The 26,126-nt window shown below is 41.6% G+C and overlaps 2 protein-coding genes across 2 annotated transcripts in view; one reads left to right on the top strand and one right to left on the bottom strand.

Moving 5' to 3' along the window:
- The window catches only part of LOC134534711 (uncharacterized), a 29,301-nt gene extending 4,974 nt beyond the window's left edge, over window positions 1–24,327 (bottom strand). Inside the window, exons 1-2 of the mRNA XM_063373188.1 lie at window positions 24,128–24,327; window positions 178–2,684 (exon numbers count right to left, since the gene is read on the bottom strand). Of these exons, the coding sequence (XP_063229258.1) occupies window positions 178–2,541 (2,364 nt within the window). The 5' untranslated portion in view covers window positions 2,542–2,684; window positions 24,128–24,327. The remainder of the gene's footprint in view (window positions 1–177; window positions 2,685–24,127) is intronic.
- Window positions 24,328–24,684: 357 nt separating this feature from the next.
- Window positions 24,685–26,126, top strand: part of LOC134534710 (jmjC domain-containing histone demethylation protein 1-like) — a 55,264-nt gene continuing 53,822 nt past the window's right edge. Inside the window, exon 1 of the mRNA XM_063373187.1 lies at window positions 24,685–24,801. The gene's annotated coding sequence lies outside the window, so the exon portion shown is untranslated. The remainder of the gene's footprint in view (window positions 24,802–26,126) is intronic.

Raw genomic sequence — 26,126 nt, 5'->3', positions numbered from 1 at the left:
ATTATAAATTTTGCAAATTATCTGCAAATACAATACATAGGTACCATAAAACAAAGTAAAAATCAAGGCTCCTTTCTTAAAGAAAAATTTAGAAAACCTTCATGGCTCTCTATAGAAAAAATCCATGCCATTACATCTTGCACCAAATTAAAAAAAATTAAATTGATATTTTCTTACCGTTTCTTGCCTGTTCCTAAGCTGCTGAGCATACGGCGTCAGGCTGTAAAGGTATCCTTCCCTGTACCTCAACTTCTCCTGCTCCAAATTCTGCAGAAAATTTAGTTTTCTTAAAGCTTCGTGTTCTGCCTCGTTAACACTGACTAGCTCGTTGCGCATGGTATTTGTCACTTCGGCTATCTGCTCGTCATACAAGATTGTGCAGGGATACGTTTTCGCCCTCTTCTCGCCTGGTTCCCCGTACGCATTTCCTTGGCACTTGCGCTTGCGTAGTTTTCGCAACGACTCGTCTGTGTTGTCTATCTTTGCATTCTCGGCGTTGTGGGCTCTTTTTAGGCCGTGTTTCGCAATCAACTTCTTCCTGATGAAGTTCTTTCTGAAACACCGTCGAGTGGTCAAGTTCTTATTGGGATCTGGGTTGGAAATGTTTTGCCAGCGTTTGCGCAAGGCTCTATAGCGCTCTGGGTTCGTCGTGAGCTTTCGCAGCTCTTCCCATTTCTCGTTGTTGTTATCCCTGTTCTCTTCTGGGTCGTGGCTGATGAATTCTTCTGCAATGCGGACAACATCCTTCTTGGTCGCAGAATCACTATTTTTCGCAGCTGCTTCGTCTACCTGAGGCTTATCGAGAATGTTCTCCTTATTCCGGTCCGCGTCATCCTGAACAGAAAGTTTTGAGTTCACAGATGCAGAACAACTGATCTCAATTTCATTTGCTGTGTTCACACCATTCAAACACTTTCGAGGACTTCTGATTTCTTCACTTGGAGGCTGCTCAACCGTTGCCAAATCAATTCTGGCTTTATCTTCGGTACTATCAGAACTGGTATTTTTTCTGGCCATTTTCATACACTCTTCATAAGTTTGTAAACTAGGAGCTTTTATTTCAGCAACTATATGTATTTCATCATTTGATTCCACTGATGAAATGTCATCCTTTAGACAAGACATACCAATATTATTGATAGCAGAACTGAGAGTTACACTACCCATTTCTTCATCAGCTTCTTTAAGTGGGGTGTCATTATACTTTACTTTATTCGAAATGATGGACTTATCAGAAATATTACTTTTCTTTAATGCTGTTGCATCATCTTGATCTGAATTTTTTATAACTTCACAAATAATAAGAACTGAATCATCATAATTAACAGCATTGTTATCTGAATGGTTTTCAGATACTGTGGCTGAAATTTCACCACATTCATCCAATGTAAGGATGCTGTTTTCTCCACAAATGGTTTGCAGTGAGACTGAAAATTCTGATTTGGTACCACTACTTTCACCTTTATAGACAGGATGCTTGCTATTCTCTTGATACTCTTGTTTACCTTCCTGGGTGTCCTGAAGAGATTTTATATTATCTGAAACATCTTCATTTGAAATTTTATTAGGTGTTAGGACTGAAATCTCAGACACATCTAAGATTTGAAAGTCAGCTTCACTGCTAGTGTTTGGAACATCTACAGAGACATGCTTGGATCCAATAATTTCATCCATACATTCAGGAAGTTTACTATTAACTCCACATTCATGTTTACTTTCCTCCATGTCATGAAAAAAATAATCATTACTTGAAACATCTTCATTTTCTATGGTGGTACATGTGTTGACAGACATTCCACCACACTTATCCAAAATTATAAAATCTGATTCACTGATGGATTTTGGCAAAACTCTACACACTGGTTTGGAACATTTAAGTTCTGTTTTAAAGTTAGGATGCTTGCAATTGTCTCCCGATACATGCTTACTTTGCTGGATGTCTTGAAGAGATGTACTAAGAAAATCTGTGTTACTCCTGGTATCAGATAAAACTTCAAAAACTGATACAGAATCACCAGATTTGTCATTTGTACAATCAGAAGCCTTGATATCCTCTCTATATTCAATTTCTGGAATGTGTTTAGCAGGATTATGGTTTAAAACATCTTCCAATAATTTATCATTTAATATTTTCGGAGATATATTATTAAAATCTTCTTGGGTTATAATGTCTGCAGTTTTCACAACTTCATGCAAGACTGGAAGTTGTGCATTGGCGCTATTAAAAACTTCACAGTCAGAATGCTTGTCATTTTCCTCAGAGTCACCCACTGAATGCTCGAGTTCGATATTCTTCAGAGTAGTTTCAAGTTTACTTAGTTCTTCCTCTAGTGTGGAGTCATTTGTATCATCTGATTTATTATTGTTACTTTCATCAATATCAAGCTCATCCAAGAATGCTTTAAAATCTGCAACCACATTTTGACAATCCACAGGAGCAGTATTTACTTTTGGTGTTGAAATTGCATTATTCTTAATTTCTTTTTTGAGAGGCGTGCTTGTTTCTTGTGGTAGATTATTCCTACCTGGTGAATAAGCCATATTTTCAGCAACTCCACAAATGTAAAGATTTTTCCTTCTTCAATTTCTCTGTCTATTGTACAGTTTGTTTTTTCTCACTGTAATAGTAGTCAAACACTCTGGAATCAGTCAGCCATCTTTTGATTCTTAAAGGTAAAGCACATCTGCAAAAGAAAGAACATATTTAATTTTTTTTCCAGAAATTATGATATTTTGACTTCTCTAACAAAAATACAGTTTCAACTTTGTGCACAGAATACTACTAAAACTGTTTGGCTTCAGAGCTCTTTAATTCTAAACCTTTGGGCCTTACAAAATTTTCTCACTCTTTCCCTTTGACACTATTTGACAAACACTGAGGCTGCAATTTACTAGGACTGTCATAGTTAATGCAAGAGTAGCTCTGGTAATTGAATTTTTGATACTCTCCTAACTGTGCATCACCCTAATAATGGCTAATAACAGTTAAATCTAACAAAAAAAATTTTTAAATAAGAGACTAAAATTATAATGGTATATTACCTAGTGTCGCTTAGCTGATGCCCAGCTGAGAGAAGGTCTCCTACTGCTTATATTCTAATTTGCTTCCCTTATAACAAGCATTTGCCTTTATCTCAATTCTCAACCTCAACCTCTGGACCTTGAAGGTATTATTTACCTACTATCACACTGTGACCTATAATCTAATTGTTTTTGTTTATTTTGTTTTAACGCTTTATTTCATCAACATGATTTAGTTACAACCTGACGTCTGTTGCATATAATTGTAGTGCAGAATGGCATGAAATAAACATCAATATAATTGTCAGCACCACCAATACCACACTTAAATCAGTACTTGCACAACTTTCACCTACGTACTATCTTTGTCCGGCTCCAAGGGCCTAATTCTTTGCCATTTCCCAACCACCCCAGTTTCCTCATTTCATCTCCTCCCACATATTACTCTTCTCTGGACCCACTCCATCTTAAAGGGTAAAGTCCACAGGGCTATCCTGGAATGAAAAACTGTGTTTAATTTAAGAGATTTTTAAGTATGTGTTGACGTCAGCCGGGGCTACGCCCCATGAGCCTAGTCAGTCTCCGTTTCCTCAACATTCCCTCCCCTTCCCCGGCATTTGTACCGCCATGTACGTAGTCGTGTGTTTGAATTGCGCGCCACGAACTACCACAAGAGGGCGCTTAGCTGCAGTGCGCCGCACCCCTAATTTGCTACGTTTTAATATTATTTGTAAACCCTTTTTGTTTTCATTCGTCTTTGCCCCAGTGTTGTGCAATTTACTTGTGTTTTCTTTAATTTAAATAGGTTACCTTAAATAACTATAGACGTTGCCCGGGCGGACCCGAACAGGCACGGACTTGGACGAGGGTAGGAATGCTTTTACATAAATTGTCATTAAATAAGTAAATAGTAACGAACTTTCCATTGTCAGTAATTTTTATATATTTTTTAATGTTTATCTGTAATTTACCCAACTGTCGCCGGGGCACGGAATCGTAGAATATAGTAACGGTAATTGTGTTGGCGCGAAGGGCGCCATGTTGCCACCTGCGAGCGATGAGCTCAGCCCAGTCCATCTTCATCACTGACCGAGAGCAGACGCGCCAGCACCCCGGGGACTTCAACCTTTGTTCAGCACTGACCAAGTAATTCTGTCTCGTTAATTATTTCTGAATCTCTTTCGTACGTCATCCTCGGGGCAGCTCTCGGTCAGCGGACTGTTTAATTAATTAATTGTCTCAGTCGAGTTTTCAGCAATCGTGTAATAAGTAAACTTTGCAGCATGGCCACGTGTGCGGACCATGCCTTCACCTAAACCGATTCGTGCCTCAGGCTTTTTAACCGTGTAATGTGTAACGTGTAACGGGCGTGTAGAGAGACGTGTTAGTGAAATTAAATCTGGAAAATAAATATAAAGTGAGTATTTATTTAATCACGTGGTGAGTGAGTCTAGGAGTGTGGCGTGCCCGACGCCTAGAGCGGGCCAGGTCTGGGTAGCTAGGATAGAAAGGGCTGGTAACTCGTCCCCACTTGGGCTACGTCACGCCCTGAGCGAGAGACTCCGCCGGGTCCACGTGCCCTTCCACGTGGTGGCGCCCATAGTTAACATCTCAAAATCACCGGCAATGCGCGATCAGCCCTCAAATGGCGCCCAAGAGCGTGGGGCGAGTTACATCTTCCGCGAAAACCAGACCTGTACGAGCGTGTGAGATAGGCGGTTGTTACGCGGAGCGCGCGGAACTAAAGTTCGCGCTGGAACTATTGTTCGCGCGGAGCGCATAGCGGGACTCTGGCGCGCCGGCCACGTGACCAGCCGGGCGCGCGCTTCCAGGAATTCGCTGCGAGCAGCCAGGTGGCCGCATTCCTCGCGACAACAGCAGCCGGGCCAGGTCAGTGTGTGTGTGTACCGCCATCCGCGTCGCGTCGCGTAGCGAAGGGAAGAGAGGCAATGGACCGGCCTCACCACCACACGACCATGTCGGACAACCACGGACTTGACAAAAACCCGGGCGCGATTAAGGCAAGTGATTTGTTTCAAAAGAATAGCTTATATTGTGTTATGTGCGCGCGACCGCGCCAGGTGAGCGGGACGGCGATTTCTTCGTGGACGGACACGTGCGTGTGCGTAGGACAGTATGAAACGCAGCCGAACCACGAGCAGGCAGAACGGGCGGATCAGTTTGAGGCGGGACACGGGAAGTGCACGGATGCGGAGTGTGAGGGCAAGACGCAGGAGGGAGGCTGGTGCCGGAACTGTCGCGCGTTCAAGCACACGGCGTGTTTCGCGAAGTCCGAGATAATTTCCTTTCAAGACGGGTGGTACACGTGCCAGTGGTGCCACCACGTGAGAATAGCGGGCCCGTCAGGCCGCAGCCCGGTGAGGGACGCCGCCGACACACCACGGGGCAGGGTACCTCTCATAGGACACGTGGAGCTACCGGAATTTGCGGGCAGAACCAGCGACGATCCGCGGAGATTTGTACACACGTGTCGGGAACGCCTGAATCGCTACGGAGTGCCGGAGTGTGAGTGGGCGAACAGGGTGGGCCACGCGCTCAAAGGCGACGCCAAGACGTGGTGGCAGATCGTCCAGGAGTATGACATGCCGTGGACCGAGTTCGCGAGATTGTTCGAGGCCAGATTCGCGGACGTGAAGACAGAGATGAGAGTGCGGACGGAGCTGTATTGTCTCGAGCAAGGCGCGATGGAGGCGGCGGAGGCGTTTATCATGAAAAAAATACGTCTGTACAAGCGGCTGTTTCCCGGAGAAGAACCTGCCGGAGTGCTGGAGCGGGTAGTTGAGCTGATGCGCCCGGAATTTCGCCCGTATTTACGCCCGATGACGCGGCGTCCGGCAGAGGAGTACGTCCAACAGGCGCGCGTCTTAGAGCAGGACCTACGAGCTGTCAGACCGACCAGGATCCACGCCACCCTGAGCACCAAGCAGGAAGACACGACGCCCGCCGACACCAAGGCGCTGGTGCCCTACACGGCGCCCACCCGAGACCAAGCTAGGCGCGACGAACCCGGACCGAGCGGCCACGCGCAGCTGACATGGCGGAGACGGACTACCGGCGGCAGCCCACCACCTCAGTGCCACACGTGTCCACCAGGCACGTTCCATTGGCACGAGAGCTGCCCGGTGAGGAATAAGTTCCGGCCTGACTTTGCGGCGCAGCAGCCGTCGGGAAACGGACGGCAGGGGGGCGCGCTAAGACAGCCCACCTCCCCCGCCTCACCTAACAACAACAGACCTACGGCGGCGGGGCCCCTCCTGGGTCACGTGGGAGCGGCGGAGGCCGACCTGTTGCGCATTCCGGTGGTTGTCAACGGGCGCGCAGTCCACGCGCTTGTTGACACCGCCGCCAGCCACAACTGTGTGGCGGCACGCGTGATCGGCCGTGACAACTTCGAGCACCACCCGGGCCAACTCCAGCTGGCTACCACGGGGGACGCCTGCTACACCCAGGGCGTCGCGACGCTGGAGGTGGACGTACGGGACCAACGGTCCGTCAAGACGGCGCTGGTGGTGGAGCAGTTAGGTGATGACGTCATTCTGGGGCTACCCTGGCTCTACGAGCAGCACGCAGCCATCGACATCCGGGCCGGCTGCGTCCATGTCGGCACCCAGGGGCGGCGGACCATCCACGGGCTGGGTAAGCCTACTCCACCAGCAGTAAACCAGGTCAGTCTCGACGAGTTCCAACACGGAGTTCCCCCCGAGTTTCGTGCTACCATCCAGCAGGTCCTCGATCACCAGTGTAATGTGTTTGCGTCCGCGGACCCGCTGAAACGTACCACCATAGCTGAGCATGCCATCCCGACCCATCCTCACGAGCCAATGTTTATCCCACCCGGTAGCTACAGCCACGTTGGTAAACAGACCATCCTAGACCAGGTTCAGGACATGTTACAGGACGGGATAATTGAGCCTAGCGAAAGTCCGTATAATTTCCAGGTCGTGTTGGCAGAAAAAAAAGACGGGAAATTACGCTTCTGTGTCAATTTCAAACCTATCAATAGAGTGACAATTAATGCCCCACTCCCCCTGCTGAACATAGCCGACACACTTTCAGGCCTGGGTAACGCCAAGATATTTTCTTCCCTCGACCTAAAATCTGGGTATTGGCAGGTGCCGATACGTCCGGCGGACCGACCCAAGACGGCGTTCACAGCCCCGGACGGGCGGAGATTTCAGTTTTGCGCGATGCCATTCGGCCTACAGGACGCCCCCGCTACCTTCCAAGGGATGATGACACGGGTCTTAGACAACTACTCAGGCAAGTTTGCGGCCGCGTATCTGGACGACATAATTGTTTGGTCTCAGACGTGGGAAGAACATGCGCATCACTTAGCCTTAGTCCTGGAATGCCTGGCGAGCCATGGTCTTACATGCAATCGCGAAAAATGCCACCTGGGGACCACAGAACTAGATTTCCTGGGCCTAGTGGTTAACGCGGACGGAAACCGACCCACGGAAAAACAGCTGAGTGTGATTATCAACAAAGAGCCCCCACGCACGCGCAAGCAACTGCAAAAGTTCTTGGGGCTAGCTAACTGGCTGCGAGCCTTCGTTCCAGAGTTCTCGGTAGTAGCGGCGCCGATGACCGAACAGCTGTCACCCAAACGTCCGTTCAGGTGGACCGCGGAAGCCCAAAACGCTTTTGACGAGCTAAAACGCAGATTTCAACAGTGCCACTTACTCGCGCGGCTGGACCCAGACAGACCCCTGATCGTACAAACAGACGCGAGCGAGAAGGGCATCGGGGCCATCCTTTTACAACTCGGCGACAACGGCGAGCCTCGGGTGATTGAATATGCAAGCGCCAAGTTCGGCGACGTCGAGCAGCGGTATAGTGTAAACGAGCGTGAGTGTCTAGGCGTAGTTTGGGCCCTCAGACGCTACCGCCCACACCTGGAGGGGCAGAAATTCGTACTGAGAACTGACAGCCAATGTCTCAAATGGCTAGCCACGATGCAGGGACGACGTTCAAAGCTGACGCGCTGGGCCATGCTGCTACAGGCCTTAGATTTCGAAGTCGAGCATGTACCGGGAAAACAGAACGAACTAGCGGACGAGCTGTCGCGAAATCCGGACGTCACCGTCACAGCCTGTGACGATGCTGAGTGGGAGGAGCTTTTGCCACCGTCCAGCGGGCGCATACCCAGGACCCCGCGCACCCCGACAACCCAAGCCGCATTGTGTGCCCTAAACCTTAACGTCACACCGACATTACCGCCAGGCGCGGAGCTTGATGACTTAGACGCCTACGTGCGAGCGGCCCAACTCACGGACACGGACACACAGGAGATCGTGCGCCGTTGCAGGAGCGGAGAATGTGAAGGCTACCGTGTATTGGACGGGACACTGCAGGCGCGACCTAAGGGGACAGCTGGCCAATGGCGGACGTTCGCGCCAGCCGCCACCCGCCGGGAGGTGTTTGACATGTATCACGTGAACAGGCTAGCCGGACACCCCGGCGCAGACCAGACGCGACACGATCTGCGGGAACAGTTCTACTGGCCAGGGGTAAACAAGTTTGTACGGGACTGCGTGAGGAGATGTAAACATTGCCAGAGGCAAAAGGCGCGCCGCACCGACGGGACAGCCCAGCAGGTACCCAGGCAGCCCACCGAGCCATTCCATACAGTCGCCATAGACCTAATGGGACCATATCCCCGCACGCCCCGAGGGAAAAGATTTTTGTTGGTGGTGACAGACTGCTACACGCGTTGGGTGGAGGCCTACCCACTTGCGAACATCCGCGCCGGCACCATTGCACGCAGCCTGGAGACGGAGTTTTTCCCTAGGTGGGGGTACCCCCGGGTCCTGTTGTCGGACAATGCCACCCAATTTGGCGGGCGCCGGTGGGCACAGCTGGGAAAAAAATGGCGGGTAATCCTACACACCACCCCCGTGTACCACCCCCGCGCGAACCCCACGGAACGACGCAACCAAGAGGTGAAGGTTCAACTGCGGTTGAGGCTCGCGGACGACCACGCCCAATGGGACACGCACATCCCGGACATTCTGTACTGCATCCGGCGACGGGTGAACGCGGCAACCGGCGAAACACCAGCCACCATGGTCCAGGGGCGGAACCTCACCCTCCCCGGGGAATACCACGTGCGGCAACAACACACGGACCCGGACGTAGAGAGCCCCGAAGGACGCCTGAGGCGATTGGCCGAGACGCACGATAGGGCGCGACGTAACCAGGCAGCTTACCAAGCACAACGCACACCCGAGACGACCCGCCCGCCCCCTGAACTGAAACCAGGCCAGCTGGTTTACGCGAGGCTCCACCCACTCTCCTCCGGCCGACGCAACTTCTGCGCCGGCCTGGCGCCAAAGTGGTTTGGCCCTGTGGCAGTGATCAAGGCGGGGCCCACGGCGGTCGTGATAAAGTTACCCTCAGGCCGGGCCGCGAAATATCACCGGGACGATGTGCGCCTGGCACAGGAAGAGACGGAGGCGGCGGACGAGGCGGAGACGGGACAGGAAGAGGCGGAGGCGGCGGACGAGGCGGAGACGGGGCAGGAAGGGACGGAGGCGGCGGACGAGGCGGAGACGGGGCAGGAAGAGACGGAGGCGGCGGACGAGGCGGAGACGGGACAGGAAGAGACGGAGGCGGCGGACCAGACAGACGGGAGGGCGGCCGCACAGCTGGCCACGTCCACCCCAACAGACGGGGGCGGGTTCAGAGGCTTCCCGGACCTGGGGGCGGGACAGGCGACACCCCTCGCAGTCACAGATGTCCGGCCGAGGCGGCTGTTCGAAGACTCGGGGAGTGACGTCTCGCCTTTCAGGGGATTTCTCAGGGACACGCCCGGAGTGACGGAGGGCCAGTCGACATCCCAACCACTTGTAAGGTGGCCGGAGGAAGTAGAGAGTAGGCCGAGTTCACCGGACGAGCCATTGTGGCCTCTGCATTACTCGTTGGCAGACTCCACGTTCAGGGTGACAGTAACCGAGCCGCAGGAAGACGAAGCACCGCGGGAAGAGAGGGGAGACCTGGCGTCACAAGACCCGGTTCCGGCTCCGCGATACACGCTACGACCCCGAGGGATCGCGAGGAAGCACAGCTGTTGTTGATAAGGGGGCGACCACGCCCACAGGCGACCCAGCGGAAACGTCGACATGACCGGCTATTCGAGGGGGGGGGGCAATTGACGTCAGCCGGGGCTACGCCCCATGAGCCTAGTCAGTCTCCGTTTCCTCAACATTCCCTCCCCTTCCCCGGCATTTGTACCGCCATGTACGTAGTCGTGTGTTTGAATTGCGCGCCACGAACTACCACAAGAGGGCGCTTAGCTGCAGTGCGCCGCACCCCTAATTTGCTACGTTTTAATATTATTTGTAAACCCTTTTTGTTTTCATTCGTCTTTGCCCCAGTGTTGTGCAATTTACTTGTGTTTTCTTTAATTTAAATAGGTTACCTTAAATAACTATAGACGTTGCCCGGGCGGACCCGAACAGGCACGGACTTGGACGAGGGTAGGAATGCTTTTACATAAATTGTCATTAAATAAGTAAATAGTAACGAACTTTCCATTGTCAGTAATTTTTATATATTTTTTAATGTTTATCTGTAATTTACCCAACTGTCGCCGGGGCACGGAATCGTAGAATATAGTAACGGTAATTGTGTTGGCGCGAAGGGCGCCATGTTGCCACCTGCGAGCGATGAGCTCAGCCCAGTCCATCTTCATCACTGACCGAGAGCAGACGCGCCAGCACCCCGGGGACTTCAACCTTTGTTCAGCACTGACCAAGTAATTCTGTCTCGTTAATTATTTCTGAATCTCTTTCGTACGTCATCCTCGGGGCAGCTCTCGGTCAGCGGACTGTTTAATTAATTAATTGTCTCAGTCGAGTTTTCAGCAATCGTGTAATAAGTAAACTTTGCAGCATGGCCACGTGTGCGGACCATGCCTTCACCTAAACCGATTCGTGCCTCAGGCTTTTTAACCGTGTAATGTGTAACGTGTAACGGGCGTGTAGAGAGACGTGTTAGTGAAATTAAATCTGGAAAATAAATATAAAGTGAGTATTTATTTAATCACGTGGTGAGTGAGTCTAGGAGTGTGGCGTGCCCGACGCCTAGAGCGGGCCAGGTCTGGGTAGCTAGGATAGAAAGGGCTGGTAACTCGTCCCCACTTGGGCTACGTCACGCCCTGAGCGAGAGACTCCGCCGGGTCCACGTGCCCTTCCATGTGGTGGCGCCCATAGTTAACATCTCAAAATCACCGGCAATGCGCGATCAGCCCTCAGTGTTAAAATGAAATCAAATTTAGCGCCATCCATTGTATCGATTTCCCGTTTATGTTTTGATTATATAAATTGACGGTTTTTATTTTGTGTTGATAGAAAGAAACTGTTATCGTTTTGTCTATGGAAATAACAAGAACATGTATGTGTGTAAGTATAAAATAAAATTGTGATTAATTACGAAAAGTTATCAGGTTATGGGCCCAGAGTGCTTAAAATATAAATTGTTGATCCACTGAATGTAAAAGTTGTGCTTCGTGAAAATTTGATCAGACTTAATAAGTTTTTTAAGATGTTTTCTTCGTCAAGTTCGATTAAACCTCTCACAAAGGAGAACTACGATACTTGGGCAATTCAAATTGAAGCTGTGATGGTTAAAAATGGAACATGGGTATACGTTAATGGAAGAAAGCCAAGACCAGAACCAGTTGAAGGTAAGGACGCTTCACTACGAGACCTTGAAAAGTGGGAGGATGATGATGCTAAAGTAAAATCAGATCTAATAATTGCCATAGATCCCAGTTTATTACGTATGGTAAAAGGTTTAAAAACTTCAAAACAAGTTTGGGATAAGTTAAAGTCAGAATATGCTTCCACAGGACCAGTAAAAAGGGCAAGTTTATTAAAACGCGTAACTTCGTACAAAATAAGGGAAAATGATGATTTCCACACACAACTGATGGAGTTTTTCGATATAATTGCAAAACTATCAGCTATGGGCGTTCAGATGCACAATGATTTACAATCAACGTTACTTCTAAACGCAGTACCACCAAGTTTTGAAATGTTTAGATGTGCAATGGAGTCTCAAAACGAATTGCCAAAACCGGATGTTCTTCGAGAAAAAATTATCGAAAGGTATGAAGCTAAAAATCAACGAGATACAGACGATTCTGAGGTTATGTGGGTAAGGAAAAATCAGAAAAGTTTCAAGCAATATCGAGGAAGTCCACGCAGATACAATAGTGATTTTAATAGGCCTTTCAAATACAACTGTTTTAAATGTAATGAAATAGGACATAAGGCAATTGATTGTCCCAGAAAACTAAGTGATGATGGTCAAGAATTTTCGTCAAAAGTTGAATCTCAAGTTGAAGATGTGTTCAAAATCAAAGAGAAAATTACCGAGGAATCTTTACATACGAAGATTACATCAAGCGATGATCGATGGTGTCTGGATAGTGGTTGCACGTCTCACATGTGTTGTAATGAAGCAGCGTTTCTAAATATGTCATCAACAAATGGAAAAGTTTTGTTAGCTAGCAGTGCGGAGACTGAAATTGTTGCAAAAGGAACTGCGCAAGTTACTACTACGGATGGGAAAGTAAACAGGTCGGTAAAACTAAATGATACACTGTTAGTAAAAGAATTGAGAACAAATCTGTTATCTGTTGCGAGAATCACTGATCACGAAAATACAGTCACTTTTCACAAAACTGGTGCAACAGTTTTCGGGAAAGATGGTAAGATAAAACTGTTAGCACAAAGAGTTGGAAATCTATACTATGTTTGCGGTAGTAGAGAACAAACAAATGTTGCAAACGATAATTCTGCTAGTTTGAAGTTATGGCATCATCGTCTTGGTCATTTGAATGAAGAAGACTTGTTAAAGATTCCGCGAAAAGGATTAGCTGTTGGAATAAAGCTAAATGGAGAAAAGCAGTTGGGAACATGTGAGGTATGTTTACGAGGAAAAATGACCGCCTTGCCATTTCCCAAGAAATCTGAAAAATGTACAAACATATTGGAATTAATACATACCGACGTCTGGGGACCATCAAGAACAGAGTCATTAGGACACGCTAGGTATTTCGTGACATTCATTGACGACAGCACTCGTTGGTGTGAAGTTCGATTCATTAGAAATAAAAGTGATGTTTTTCGAGTTTTTAAGGAATACAAAGTTTGTGTTGAAACACAAACTGGTCGTAAAATAAAATGTTTGATGTCAGACAACGGTAAAGAATATTGCAATAAGGAATTTGATGATTTCTTAAAGAAAAATGGTATTCGTCGACGTCTGACAGTTCCTTATACACCACAACAAAATGGAATGGCAGAACGAAAAAATAGAACATTAGTTGAAATGGCACGATGTCTTTTGATAAGTTCTGGATTAGGTCATGGATTTTGGGCTGAAGCAGTATCTACTTCAAATTATTTGAGAAACAGGTGCCCAACATCTAGTCTAGACAGTCATTCTCCATTTGAAGCTTGGAACAAAGAAGTGCTGGACTTGAGTAACTTGAAAGTGTTTGGCGCAAAAACATTTGTTTTGGAAAAAGGATTAGGAAAATCAAAATTTGATTCACGATCACAAGAAGGTGTGCTGGTAGGTTATTCTGAAGAATCGAAAGGCTACCGAGTATGGATTCCAGTCGAAAGGAAAGTTGTTGTAGCAAGAGATGTACGAATACTGGAAAACCAATTTTTGAATGAAGAAAAGGGAAGTAAAACCATTGAGAGTAATAAAGATGATTTTGAATGTGTACATATGCAAAATAAAATTCAGGAAGAAAATGAAGAAATAGGAAATGAGCAAATAAATAAAAAAGAACAGGCACAAGATGAAATTTTTCAGCCAATTTTGCATAAAATGGCCGGAAGACCACGATTGGAGAGATTAGGTAAACGAGGAAGACCGCGTAAAATTTATAACACTGGACCAACAGCAAAAGTAAATGAAGATCAAGAAGAATATGAAAATTATAACCATACTGGAACGCAAGGAGTTCTGAGTGATGATGAAATATTTGTTGATGGTGCAGAAAATGAAATTGACATACTCGACGAAGCAAACTTGGTTAACATAACACTGAAAGAAGCTATGACTGGAAACGAAGCAGCTGAATGGATGAAAGCTATCTCTGAAGAAATTCGAGGTTTGATAAAATATAATACTTGGGAAATAGTTGAACGTCCTAAACATAGAGCAGTTATCACAAGTAAAATTGTTCTTAAAAATAAATTAAAGCCCGATGGAACACTTGAGCGAAGAAAAGCAAGAGTTGTAGCTCGTGGTTTAACGCAGCGACAAGGGGTTGATTTTACTGATACATTTGCTCCTGTAGCAAGATTAGATTCAGTTAGACTTTTGATGGCACTGGCTGCTCGTGAAAAACTGCCAGTTTTTCAATTGGACATTGTCGCAGCTTATTTAAATGGAAGTTTAGAAGAAGAAATATTTATGGAACCCCCACAGTACATTCAAGAAGCTTTACAAGAAATAATTACAAATGATGGTATAAACAGCAAAATAGGAAAAGAAGCTCAAAAAATGCTCCTGACACTAGCACAAGGACATAAAGTTTGTAAGTTAAGGAAAGCGTTATATGGTCTACGACAAGCTGGTCGTCAGTGGCATAAAAGATTAAGTGAAGTGTTGCAAGGTATTGGACTTATTTCAGCCGCAAGCGAAACTTGCTTATATTACAACATGAGTGAAGATCAGTATACGATTTTAGTTGTCTACGTTGACGATATTTTGTACATATCAAAGAATGAAAAGAAGCTAAATGAAATTAAAACTGGTCTGGCAAAAGAATTCGAAGTAAAATATTTAGGATTAGCACGACACTGTTTAGGAGTTGAAATTAATCAAGAAAATGGTGAAATTATATTGAGTCAACAAAAATATATAAACGATCTTTTGAAAAAATTTAACATGGAAGAATGTAATCCTGTAAACACTCCCTGTGAACATCAAGCAAAGTTACCAGATGAAAATTCAAATCGAAAAGGGAGTGAAGAAAAACCATTCAGACAATTAATTGGATCATTGATGTATTTGGCAATCGCTACTCGTCCGGACATTACATTTATTGTAAACAGATTATCGCAGTTCAATGAAAAGTACCAAGATATTCATTGGTCAGCAGCTAAACGTGTATTACGTTATTTACGAGGTACCCAAAATTATGGCCTAGCATTTAAGGGGAACTCATATGGAATTCAAGGATATTCTGACGCAGATCACGCAAATGATATCTTCGATAGAATTTCATACACAGGATATGTATTTACATTAAGTGGAGCTGCAATATCATGGCGTTCGAAGAAACAGAAATCAGTTGCGATTTCGTCCACTGAAGCTGAATATGTAGCCTTGTCAGAAACAGCTCGCGAAGCTTTGTATTTACGAAATTTAATGTTGGAATTGAACTTGATTGATTTATCAAAAATAGATCTCGGAACAGACAACAGAGGTGCGAAATACATTGCAGAAAATGCTACTTGTCACTCACGCACTAAACACATTGCTACAAGATACCATTTTGTGCGTCAATTGTTTAAAAATGATGAACTAAGTTTAAGACATATACCAACAGAAATAATGCCTGCTGATGCTCTCACAAAGCCGCTTCCAGGACCTGCGCATCATCGTCATGCAGAAGCAATGGGATTAAAAGTCTGTAGAGACGCAAAAATTTGAGAGGGGCGTGTTAAAATGAAATCAAATTTAGCGCCATCCATTGTATCGATTTCCCATTTATGTTTTGTTTATATAAATTGACGGTTTTTATTTTGTGTTGATAGAAAGAAACTGTTATCGTTTAGTCTATGGAAATAACAAGAACATGTATGTGTGTAAGTATAAAATAAAATTGTGATTAATTACGAAAAGTTATCAGTATGGACAAAAGATTAAAGCAGGTACTACTTCAAAAATTTTAATCCTTCCAAATTTAAAGGAAGCACGCTGCTTGTAGTACATAGAAATATTTTATGGTCTACAAGCCTCATTTTAAAAACATTTAGATTTAGATCCAACGCTGGTCAAAATAAAATGGCTTTCAGTATGTCTGAACCACAAATCAGAATGCATAAGATATGTCTCAAAATTTCAGAATGAGTAGTATAATTTAATTTACCAACTATGACAGTTACTTATTACTGTCCATGAATATCTCTTTACGGGCGCAACTTGAAAACTCAACAGAAAATGTCAGTTTCTTAAGCCAGTTTTTGATAATCACATTAACACTTTTACCGAAACCCCGGTCTCACAGACCGCTAGGAAATTGTACATCTTAATGTTGGCAACACTAATGGGACGTCTCGGGTCCACCTCCCTAGTACCTTCCCCCCACCCTCCCCTCCTACTGCTGACACATCCTTTGTTCAGTTTGAGTGCGGCACTTGACCTTGACTGAGCCCTAATAGTAAACAAACCGGTCTCCCTGACCGACAGTTTCTGTAAGTGTAGTGGTGACGCGCGGTCACACAGACCGAGGGTTTCTGTTTATGTTTGAACTGATTTCTTTTTTTAGTTTTTAGTTACGTTGTAGTATTTAAAGTAGTGTGTATAACATTTTTAGGCTAAATCTGTGTGTAAGATATTGTTTTGTACTATGGATGAGGATCAGGGTGGTAGTAATCAAAACCGACCCCGAAGACGTTTGGACCCTAGTGATCCACGGTTTGGTGATATTATCCGAGATTTCTTGCATAATGACGTACCTGACGATGAAACAAGCAGTGTAAGTGAAGTGGACGACTCCGACGAAGATCCCGACTTCATTTTACCAGGGCGCGAAGACAAGTTATAGATGACAGTTCTGAGGAAGAAGATGAAATTTTGTTAGAAGAGGATGCTTCGAACGAATCAATAGTGGATCAAGCTAATCAAGCTGTAAGAGAAGTCTTTTTCATTGAAAGAACTAAGAAGACTGAGCTAGTAGTGCCAAACGCATGGACCAACAAGCCACCACCCCGAAACGTGAGAACACCTGCTAGGAACATTATTAGGGGCTTACCTGGATTACAAGCACGAGGTAGAACACTCGGAAACCAACCAAGCAAAAAAGAGGTATGGCAGCTATTGTTTGATGACGTAATTATGAACATGATCCTAGTGAACACCAACATAAAACTTGAAGCCGTAAGAGCTGGTTTGTCAGTTACGACTAAAAAAAAACAACTATAGAGATACAGACATTGAGGAGCTCAATGCTCTAATTGGATTATTGCTGGCATCATCAGTTTTATCTTCAAATGAAGAAAAAATAACTTCTGTATTTACAAAAGATCCTTACAGTAGACCGATTTATTCAGCGACTATGTCCATCAAACAATTCGAGATACATCTAATTTGTCTATGCTTCGATGATTTTAGAACACGTAATCAAAGAAGAGTAACAGACAAAGCTGCTCCTATATCTGAAATATTTGGAAATTTCATTGAAAACTGCAAAAGATCGTACTCAGTATCTTCTGAGGTAACGACTGATGAGATGATCGTACCTTTTCGAGGGCGGTGCGGGTTTAAGGTGTTTATGTCAAAAAAACCTAAGAAATATGGAATCAAAGTCATGTGTCTATGTGATGCTAAAACCTCCTATCTTCTAAATGCTTACATCTACACCGGAAAGAGTTCTGATTCCGTGAGACTGAGTGAGACAGAAAAAACCCTTGCCATATCAACTCAATCTGTAGTAAGACTTTGTAAACCGATCGTAAACAGTAACAAAAACGTTACTGCAGATAATTGGTTTAGCTCACTTGAAGTTGTAGATGAGTTACTGAAAAGAAAACTCACTTACGTCGGCACAGTACAAAAAGACAAGAAGGCTATCCCAGAAGTATTTCTACAAGATCCTGTACGTCCAGTTGGCTCATCATTGTATGGATTTAGAGACAGAATTACTTTACTGAGCTATGTGCCAAAGAAAAACCGAGCTGTTATCCTCATTTCATCGATGCATCATTCAACTGAAAAAAACAAGAATAAACGCAAGCCTGAGATAATAGCGCATTATAATGCAACTAAATGTGGAGTTTACATCATGGACATGAAGTGTGCTATCTATTCTTCGAGCCGGCGAACAAGAAGATGGCCAGTAGCAATGTTCTACAGAATGCTGAATATTGGTTCCGTGAATTCGTTCATCCTGTACATGAGCTACAAGAACTCTTCTCTTCTGACACGATTCGAGTCCATAAAACAGTCGAGTTTTGAGCTCATCAAACCCCATCTTCAAAAAAGGTTCTCTCTTCCAAGCCTTCAACGAACCCTGAAAGAAGACATCAGAAGAGTGCTTGGAAATGACGTGCCAGCCGAAGAACGTAGAGGGAAGGGAGAAGGAGACGAAGCTGACGCTGGACCGAGTGACAAAATGGAGAAGAGGAAAACCTGCAGTACGTGCCCAAGTGCAAAGAAAAGGTAGACGGCCTACAAGTGCATACTTTGTTCAAAGGCTATCTGTCTGGAGTGCAGTAGAAAACTTTGCTTGGAATGTGCAAAGGAAGTCATCTCCTAATCAGGTGATGTTTTTATTTTCTTTGAACATTTGAAAAACATTTGAAAATTCATTGAACATTCTAAAACATAATATTTTGATCTTATAATGATTTTTTTCATACGAAATAAATGTAGTTTTTGGCTCAATTGGTTTTATTCTTTCAATAAACACCATTTTTCATACTATATAGGGTAATTACCATTAAAACCTAATAGAATCATGGGTTATATTATATTGAGGTCTGACAGACCGGGGGTTTTGGTTAGTGGTGTGAGGCCTAGGGTTTCGGTAAAAGTGTTAAAGACCCCTTTATAAGATCAATTATTCAATTAATTTTATCTATTGCCACATGAGAATGATTATTGAATTACATGAGAATTGAAAGTGTTTATTGAAAGGCAATTCACATGCCTCAATTAATGTTCAAAATATGTTTCATACCATAAACATTTATTTTATAAGTGATGTTTGTATTTTGTTTAGTTTTATTTCCAGAGCATGAAACTCCATTTAAACAGAATTTTTACCATGGTAAATATATTAGTATTATCCCCTGAAAATTATTCCAAAAAAAAAAGATAAGCAGTGTTCTCCTGTTATTTACCTATGAAACCCATATTATGTACCTACAGATACCTGTGGGTCCCTGTGATTTGCTTATCACAAATTAAATGTAATGGTTATATTAAGAGAAATTTCTGTCTGACTTTTTAAATATCAAGCACGCTATAGCTTGCAGTAAAGTTTTAAAATTACATTTACCTACATATAATCTAGTGCAAATATTGCCTATATGTGGCTACACGAACTAAACAACCAAACGTCAGGTCAAGTTCAAAGCATAAAACAGTACATTTTATAAATTTTTTTATTATGTGGGAAAAAATAAGGGAAATGTATGACATCATAAAAGTAGTCCAATGAAAATGAGATGGTTGAAATAATGTAAAATTTGTTGCATTGGAAACAATGGAAAAGAGAATAATGATGGTTGTCTGTTATTTCAGTTAGTATCAGTTGTGGAAGGTGAGGAAAAGACACGGGACAAGTTGTAATGCAATAAAAAATAGTATTAGAACAAGGTAATAACCTAATGGATAAAAATTTCTTTCTGGATGTTTAAAAAGCTAGGAGCTGCAGAACATGTGTGGTAATGAGTGTAGGGTAAATTGTAAGAGTTTAGTGCTTTCTTTTTAAAAAAAATTAAAGAATTCCCAAATTCTGTTTTTAAACACTACAGACATCACACCTATCCCTCACTTAGCACGACTAATTTGTTCCTAAAAATGCTTGTGTTATTTGAAATTGCATATTCTGAAGCATTAGTTTCCATAAATAGCAAGGCTAATTTATTTAATGTGTTCCAAAATTGTGCAGGAATATACTTTACGTAGGTAATATAAATGCATTGAATAACACTCAACTATAAATATGTCACACCATTTATCTTTATATGCCTCTCACTTTGTATGACAAATACGATACTGCGTAATGGTAGATACGTGGTTATGTACTTTATCATCAGTCAGCTGGCTGACTTGCCCGCCTTAGCGTAACCTTCAACTCACATCGTGTACTTTTCCAAACCAAACCATCCTTTACTGACAGTGAAACCGATATTACTGTTGAGATAATTACAATTTAATTTTTCAAAAATTAAAGTGCTTATTCACGTATCACCACCTGGTTCACACCAATCCTGTCAAGCCAATTTTTTTTTCATTGCAACATTCATTTAAAAACCTTTTCCACGTGAATCATCTGTTCATTTCTGTTCCTGTATCTAATGTAAAATATATTCCCGCTAGTACAAACAACAGCATCAGACTTATATAAACATTTGGTAAGAGTCCTTATTTCGTACGATTGTGCGCACAGTTGACTTTCTTAAAACTAAAGTGCGACCAACATAAGCGTGGCTTTCATGACAATCTGTGCATTGTAATACTTCTAGTTTTGTCTCAAATACTTGAACACGATGCATTATGAGTGATCAAGCACGTACCGGCAGCTGAATGGGCAGACATTGAATTTTTTTTGAGTGAATTCCCTGCCACTGGCTAGACTGAGTTCACGGCCCGGTCTGTGTCCAGGCGACAACGGTACGGCACGGCGGCATACGCGCGGACGTAAAAAACATTTGGTCCTTTACACTCCATAGCTGCAATTTAACTTGCCACAGCTGATGTTTGTACAACAGCTGATAGCGTAGACAGACCTGCGCACAATTCTCTTCCCCGCCTTGTTTGGCTAAACGTATCCCACAGCACATGTTCACAGAAATTGAAACAAATTTCGTGGCGTTGTGCTCCACTTTTTTTTTTGCCTGCCGAGATTTCGTGCTAACTGAAGTTTACAGACGTGCTATAGACTGAGTCAATAAAATTAAAATCGCGCTAAATGAATTCACACAATCTGAAGCCGTGCTAAGTGAGGTACTCTATTTACGATGAATACAGAGTTTGAAAATTCTTACTGAATTCAGAGAAACTACCGTTTATAGGTTGAATTAAGTAGGTGTCCTTTGTAGCAATACAGCCACTGCCAAGTTGTGCTTTAATAATTTAGCCGAGACTTTTCTATAAGAGATTGCCCAGATTGTTGTTGCTGCCCTGTTTGTTTTTCTTGATAATATCTACAACTTGATTCTGTGGTTCTCCAGAGATCCTCAGGAAGATAGCACATACAAGATTGTTTAAAAAAAAAGACAGGGATATTTAATGTCAGTAAGTCACAGCTGGGGCTGTGGAAAACAGTCTTGGCCTCGGCTGTAATGTACTGACATTAAATATCCCTGTTTTTATAAGTATCTGCTACACTATATGCCTACGAATTTCTGGAGAATCACAGCATCAAGAAAACAGTAAGGTGGCAACAACATAATAAGGGATACCTATCTCTCATGGAAAACAGTCTCTGCTACGCTATTAAAACACAACATGGCAGTGGCTGCAACACTGAACGAACTACCTAATTGAATTTATAAATTGCAGTTTCTCAGAATTCAGTACAAATTTTCAAACTCTTTTTTCAGGGTAAATAAATGAAGGCCTATAGAGTTGATAAACGTAACTTTCGGAATTATTTTATAATTTCTTTCTTTTGTTTTACTATGATTTTAATATACTGGGTATCGTAAAGTATACCAATTATAACCCTACCAATTCTACTATAGGACACAATACCGAAGAGATATTAAGTAATTTCCTCTAGAAACAAATATTGTCCAAAACAAGCATACAAATTTTTTCTTATCAAAATGCTCTGTTCCAGTCCTTGTACCAAAAGAATTCACGGTAAATATTTACTTGGGCGGTATTTCCGAAAAAAAATGTTAAAAATACGAAAATACCTTTATTTTATGCTCTTCAACTTCCTCTTTTCATTAAAATCGGCGGAGATTAGAAATTCCAAATACTTTAGGAGATATCGAATTTTTAAATTTCTTCATATGTAGTTGAGCGGTATTTCCAAAAAAAAAAAATGTTAAAAATCCGAAAATACCTTTATTATATGCTCTTTAAATTCCTCTTTTCATTAAAAGCGGCGGAGATTAGAAATTCCAAATACTTTAGGAGATATCGAATTTTGAAATTTCAGCACAAAACCAGCGCATTCCTGTGGGGTGCGTGCACCATTGTTTCTTGTTTACGTACGAGTATCTATTTTTTTATTGGATAATGATGTCACGTGATTGTTCGTGATAGGCCAGAATTCAAATGAACTAATATGTGATTATTTAGTTCAATTATTGTTTAAAACGGAGTTTAATTACCACCTCCAACTTAGGTGAGTTTTTAACGTTTCTAATTTTAAAGTCTTATTTGTTATTTTGATATTGTTGCGCAAGTAATAAGTAACAAAAAAATGTACGTGAGTTGTTACTGTACATCCTTTGTTACGGGTTTGTTAGGTAAGGTCAGTTACATTATAAATAATTTAAAACTAAAGAATAATTAAAATTAATTCACATTATTTTTAATATCACCTTAGTTTGAAAGTATTTATAATGTAACTGACCTGACCTAATCGACCATTTTAGTTTACTGTTCACCCTCTGTCCGGGTTTGTTTGGTCAGGTCAGTTACATTATAAATATTTTAAAACTAAACAGCCATTAAAATTAATTCACAAAATAATTTTTAATGTCGGCTTAGTTTGAAAGTATTAATAATGTAACTGACCTGACCTAATCAACCATTTTATTAATTACGCATTCACGATTCACGTATTCACGAACACACGGCAAAATAACAAAAATGGCGCCGCTCGAATGGTTCCACAGGTCTTGCATTGCAAAATTAAAAAATTCGATTTCTCCTAAAGTATTTGGAATTTCTTATCTCCGCCGCTTTTAATGAAAAGAGGAAGTTGAAGAGCATACGATAAAAGGTATTTTCGGATTTTTAACATTTATTTTCGCAAATACCCCTCAACTACATATGATGAAATTTAAAAATTCGATATCTCCTAAAGTATTTGGAATTTCTTACCTCCGCCACTTTTAATGAAAAGAGGAAGTTGAAGAGCATAAAATAAAGGTATTTTTGGATTTTTAACATTTTTTTTCAGAAATACCGCCCAAGTAAATATATTTACCGAATTCACAGCTCATAATTATTTATGCACTGCCTTGATAACAAAATGAACAATATTGCTACCATATCGCAATGCAAACATATAGAACATTTTTAGTGTAGCTGAACCAGAACGAGAAAAAAAAAATATTTTTAACCTTATGTATAAAACAAATATTAAACCCAATTTTGCCAAATAAACACACACATGACTCCCACTTAAAATAGCAAATGAAATGTACCCAAATTCTACTAACAATAACTAAAACCTTAAAAATTATAATGGCATTATGGAAATAAATATGTTCTATCAATATAACTCTTGTATATATTTTACTTCCTCCATTAAATACATAAAATATCATAAAATATCATGAAACAAACTAGCCTATCACTTAGGTACCATGTTGCTACTACAATCACAACCATACATTTTCTCTCTATAATTAAGTAAAGATATATATATATATATATGTATATAAATATATATATATATATATATATATATATATAATATATATCTTTACTTAATTATATCAAAATGGTATCACAAAATACACTAAACCGGGTAGGGTTGCAGCACAGAATAAAATATTGTAGGTATCCTAATATTCAACCTGTATCATGTTCTAGACTAGAATAGGTAGGGCTGTAAAATATAATTATTGTTATGGTATCAGGATCTACACTTCTTCTAAAAAGTCTCATGCTGCTAGTTACAAGATAAGACCGGTTATTTAAAAAGAGTAATTACAGCATAGATCAAATAGGCAATTATTAATGCCTAATTGTTTTATAAAAAATTAATAATAAAAATAACTGTCAAATGTTTACGTCTGAATATATTGTGCTTGTGAACCAAATAAATGAGAGAAATGCAATACAGCATGTTCTGCAACTTAACTTTTTTTGAAATTTAAAGGCTATATTTTACAAATAATTATTTATTTACATTTATCAATTAGTTTTTTAAACATAGTTTCCCGCCTGACATCACCATAAAAACACAACCTACCGGTATGAAGAAATGTTTTAAATCACTAACGACCTACGCAATCAAAGATATGGAAAACCTGTGCATCACAAATTAAAATTGATGGCAGAACACAAAAGCAACTATCAGCAAAATGACACAAAATATTACACATAATATGAAGAACTGAAAACAAAGAAAAAACGCCGCTCGGTTGCCATGATAGTTTCGGGAGATTTAAACATTAATTAAGAACCACGTTCCTAAGGTGTGTAAAATACTGTCTACTTGCTGTCTACTTGCCATGGGTCAAAAATTAAACTAAATACTTTATATTTATAATTTTTATAAAATGTTATATTCATTTATGTGTTCACCAATATTAAACGGGGAAAAAAAAAATGATGTATCCGAAGGAGGTTGTTTAATGTGAGGCTACAGTTTAGTTTCTTAACAGAACAAAGTGTACTCGATTTACACGATTACAATCGTACAAGAATTACTAACGCAAATACGATTGGTAGTTGCACTTTTGTGTAACGGAACATTGTGGGTTCTGAGCGCTGATATTCGTTATCATTGATTTGGCTACACTGGCAATAAATAATGAGAACAATTGATAAACGACAAAGTGAATGCTGTATTGCACTGAAAGTAAAGAAATTTCTGCTTAGTATTCTGTGTTATTAATGTTACCGCAATGCCCAGGATTTAAGGTATTGTTGAGCTTCAAAATTAACTTAATTTGATAAATGGATATTTTTCTTTGATTTAAGTGCAGGAATTCTACCAGTGGGTGTGAAAATTCTTTGTTTTATAACTTCGTAAGGTTATGTATAGAACTACGTTTCCTTCCATTGTTTACAAAAAAGAAAATATTACTGTTAAGAACTATTGCATTTATGTTTTAACTTTACGTGTGTTGTGTCGTGAGAATGATTTATATAGTTAACCATCGTTTGGTTTATAGCAGATGTCCGAATTAAGAAGGTACATCAGTCTCTTAAATATATTCCTTTTTATGCCGGTAATGGTTTAATAAAGGCTACAATTTCTCCGTAGAACTTAAGCTGTTACATTTGTTAAATTTTATAAAACTTGTGAAAATTACTTAACAAGATTTTGATTTTTTTTGGGTAAACAAAAGGGATTCTAGTTAAAGTAATTGTTGGAGGTTGGATTCTAAAAGAAGCATACAGATTAAACTAGCGAGTGTTACCACAGAATGGTAGCTTCAGAGGTAGTAGATCAATTGTCTAGAAACGTTTATATTTGTTTTGTATTAACAATATTCAATTAATTGCTGAATTGAATATTTACCACGAATATGGATTCAACCCACAAATTCACTTGTTTAAGAAAAATAAAAAACTTTGCTGTAGTTAGATCTATTTTCACTGAAATGCCAACTTCTTGACAAACACTAACTTAACATTAGGAAATTGGGCTTTGTACAGTTGCATACATAGATCACTATTCAACTAAATACACAGTTTGCAAATTTTTGTTGGTTAAATCTCTATCCATGGTAGCTATGCAGTTGCGTTTGCTATCCATGTATTAGCAGGATTGTGTGTTTGGTATTAAGCTGTGCTATAATATGTAACTCTAGATGCTAGGTGAAATATTTGTGTTCTTTGGTAGGTTTACATTTATAAGGTATTGTAACAATCTCTTTTCCTAGGGCAGGTTACACTCGTTGAAGTAATTACAAAAAAGCTAAAGGTTTGGTGAGAGTAGGATAGATCAATAGGTAAATATGTACAGTCGTGGTAGATGCCAAAAAAAATGCTAAAAATCTGAAAATACTTTTATTCTCTGCTCTTTCACTTCCTCTTTTCAAATCAACCAGCGGAGGTAAGAAATTCCAAATACTTTTGGAGATATCGAATTTTTTAATTTTCATCACAATACCTGCGTAGTATGCGGCGATCACCATTGTTTCTTGTCATAGATAATAAGGTTTCTTGTTTACGAGTATTATGTTTCTTATTGGACAATTTTGTCACGTGACTGTTCCCTGATTGGCCAGTATTCAAAT

The sequence above is a fragment of the Bacillus rossius genome, chromosome 8 (assembly GCF_032445375.1).
Source record: "Bacillus rossius redtenbacheri isolate Brsri chromosome 8, Brsri_v3, whole genome shotgun sequence".
NCBI classification, from domain to species: Eukaryota; Metazoa; Arthropoda; class Insecta; order Phasmatodea; family Bacillidae; genus Bacillus; species Bacillus rossius.
The sequence above is the reverse complement of the archived record's forward strand: the minus strand, read 5'-3'. Positions and strand labels throughout refer to the sequence as shown.